The sequence below is a fragment of the Pteropus alecto genome, unplaced genomic scaffold (assembly GCF_000325575.1).
Source record: "Pteropus alecto unplaced genomic scaffold, ASM32557v1 scaffold202, whole genome shotgun sequence".
Taxonomy (NCBI): Eukaryota; Metazoa; Chordata; class Mammalia; order Chiroptera; family Pteropodidae; genus Pteropus; species Pteropus alecto.
Window position 1 is genome coordinate 4,215,841 of NW_006432451.1, and position 2,244 is coordinate 4,218,084.

General features: G+C 55.3%; 1 protein-coding gene across 1 annotated transcript in view; it reads right to left on the reverse strand.

Moving 5' to 3' along the window:
• Positions 1-1,123: 1,123 nt before the first annotated feature.
• LOC112476116 (ras/Rap GTPase-activating protein SynGAP-like) overlaps positions 1,124-2,244 on the reverse strand; it is a 6,846-nt gene continuing 5,725 nt past the window's right edge. The window contains exons 3-4 of the mRNA XM_025043696.1: positions 2,075-2,180; positions 1,124-1,164 (exon numbers count right to left, since the gene is read on the reverse strand). Coding sequence (XP_024899464.1) covers positions 1,124-1,164; positions 2,075-2,180 — 147 coding nt within the window. The remainder of the gene's footprint in view (positions 1,165-2,074; positions 2,181-2,244) is intronic.

A 2,244-nucleotide genomic window follows, 5' to 3' on the forward strand; every position in this document is an offset into this window, starting at 1 on the left:
GCCGTTGCTAGGCGACCGCTGCTGCCGTGGCCGCCTCTGTCACGAGCCCCGTCGCCCGGAGACAGCGCAAGAGAGACGGGGGAGGGGGGCGAGGGGACCCCCCAAACCAACTGGGCCTCCCATCATCCCCCCTGGAGCAAGACCCCCCTCCCCCGCCCCAACACACACACCAAAACCGCGGAGGGAATGTGAGGGGCGGCGACTCCACCCAGCAGAGGAGGAGCCCTGGATTCCAATGCCCCTCAAAGGTCCGGCGACCTCTCCTGGGCTTGGGCACCTACAGCCCCAGCACACACCTTCGCGGACCCAGCCCCCGCAAGACCTCAATGTCCCCAGCACATCCTCCATGCCCTTTACACATTTCATGTTGCCCTGAAAACCCGAACGTTTACCAGCTATCAACTCACTAAATCCTCCCCCCAAACATATATATGCATATGTGTGTATATATACATGTATATGTGTGTATGTGTATATATACATATGTACATATGCATATACATATACATATATACATATATGCCCCTGGACCCTCTCCCAACCCCTACTGAACCCCCAACTCAACAACCTCCATATACTTTCCCCATTCCAAACACACATGGGTGTCCCCACCCAAAACACACAGGGGATCCACACCAGAGACCCAAGACCCCGAGGACTCAAGGTATTGAGACAGATGGGGAATATGTGGGCAGAGACACCAAACACCAGACATACCAAAAACATGGTCCATGAGAATATTACCATTCTGGCCTGGACATATAGGTATGCACATGTGCACACGAACCTTTCCCAGACATGAACATGCCTCTGTGAGATACACACACGCACGCATACGACAGACATCATACACATTCTCTGTACACACTCCACCACCACCACCACCACCACCACCACCACCTGGCTGTGCTACCCACACACCCCTATGGTCAGAGGTGTTTATGACAATGACACATCCTTGGCCACCCACCTACCCAGGGTCCCAGAGGGCAGTGAGGTCTGGGCCTATCAGAAGAGGGCTGAAAGGAGCCAAGAGATAGAGACAGGCCACTCGCTCTCTCTAAGGAAGAAAAACTGGAAGCCTGGATCCCTAAGGGGAGGGGTAGCAGGTGGAAGAAAGGGGTCACCAGGAGTTGGGGGGATGGAGGACCTGGATCCCTGGTCCTGAAATGGGGATGAAGTGGTAGGGGGCAGTGATGAGGGGGTTTCCGGGGGCTGAGAGAGTCTCTCTACACCTTGGCTGCGAATCTCTGTTCTCTGCCTTCATCTCCCCTCACTGTTCCCATGGAAACCTTTTAAGCGAACTTCTCAGGAAGACAAAAATCTTTTTTTAAATGACTAAAGAGGGAGGTGGAGGGGGGCAGAAACTGGGAGGGAGGGGAAGAGACAGATGGAGAGAGGGAGAGAGTTGGAGAGACAGACTGAGCAGATAGCTCTACAGACAGACAGAAAGATGAGATGGGGATCTGATGGAGTTCCACTGGGAGCAGAGGGGAGAGACAGACGAATCAAGAGGGGTAGAGAAAAATAAGGGAAATTTGGAGGAAGAGAAAGAAGGTAATAGAATTGCAGAAAATAGAAGCAGTTGATGAGAAGAGGAAAAGGGGGACAAGAAAAGAGGGGAGGGCCTACAGGCCAGAAGGTCTGGAAGAAGCAGGAGCGTGGGGGTGGGGCAGAGGTCTGGGGGTAGGACAGGAACTAGGTCATTCTCTCCAAGATCCCAGACCAAGAGCTGGGAAAAGCAAGGGCAGGAACACTCGGACGGGTAACTAAAGATCTAACGAGACTATTTTTACTAGCACCAGGAAAAGTCAAACTTCGCTGCTGGAAAGGGAAAAAAGAGCGAAACGGAGCAAGGACTGTTACCCACAGCCCGGGTGCCATTCCAGATCCCAGAGGAGGGCGCCTTCTCCTCCCAGGTTCCCACTTGTTAAGACACGAGACTTTGTCTCCGCCTCCTCCCAGCCCCGGACAGCTCCCTCAGACCCCCGACTTCCCCCGCCCCAGCAGCCCCATCCACCTTCAGCCCTCTCCCCGCGACTGTCCGGCACCAGAGCCTGCTCGGCCGCCGTACCATGCTCGCCGTGGGGCCGCCCCTCCACCGGCACGGAGACTGTGCGTCTCAGCAGTTTGTTGCGGCTGGACTCGCTCCTCCGGTCCCGGATCAGAAGGGGATGTATCTAGGGGATGCGGGGGGCGTGTCAGAGCTCACCGGCCCAGGCTGTCCCTCCTCTTTCCTCTTTC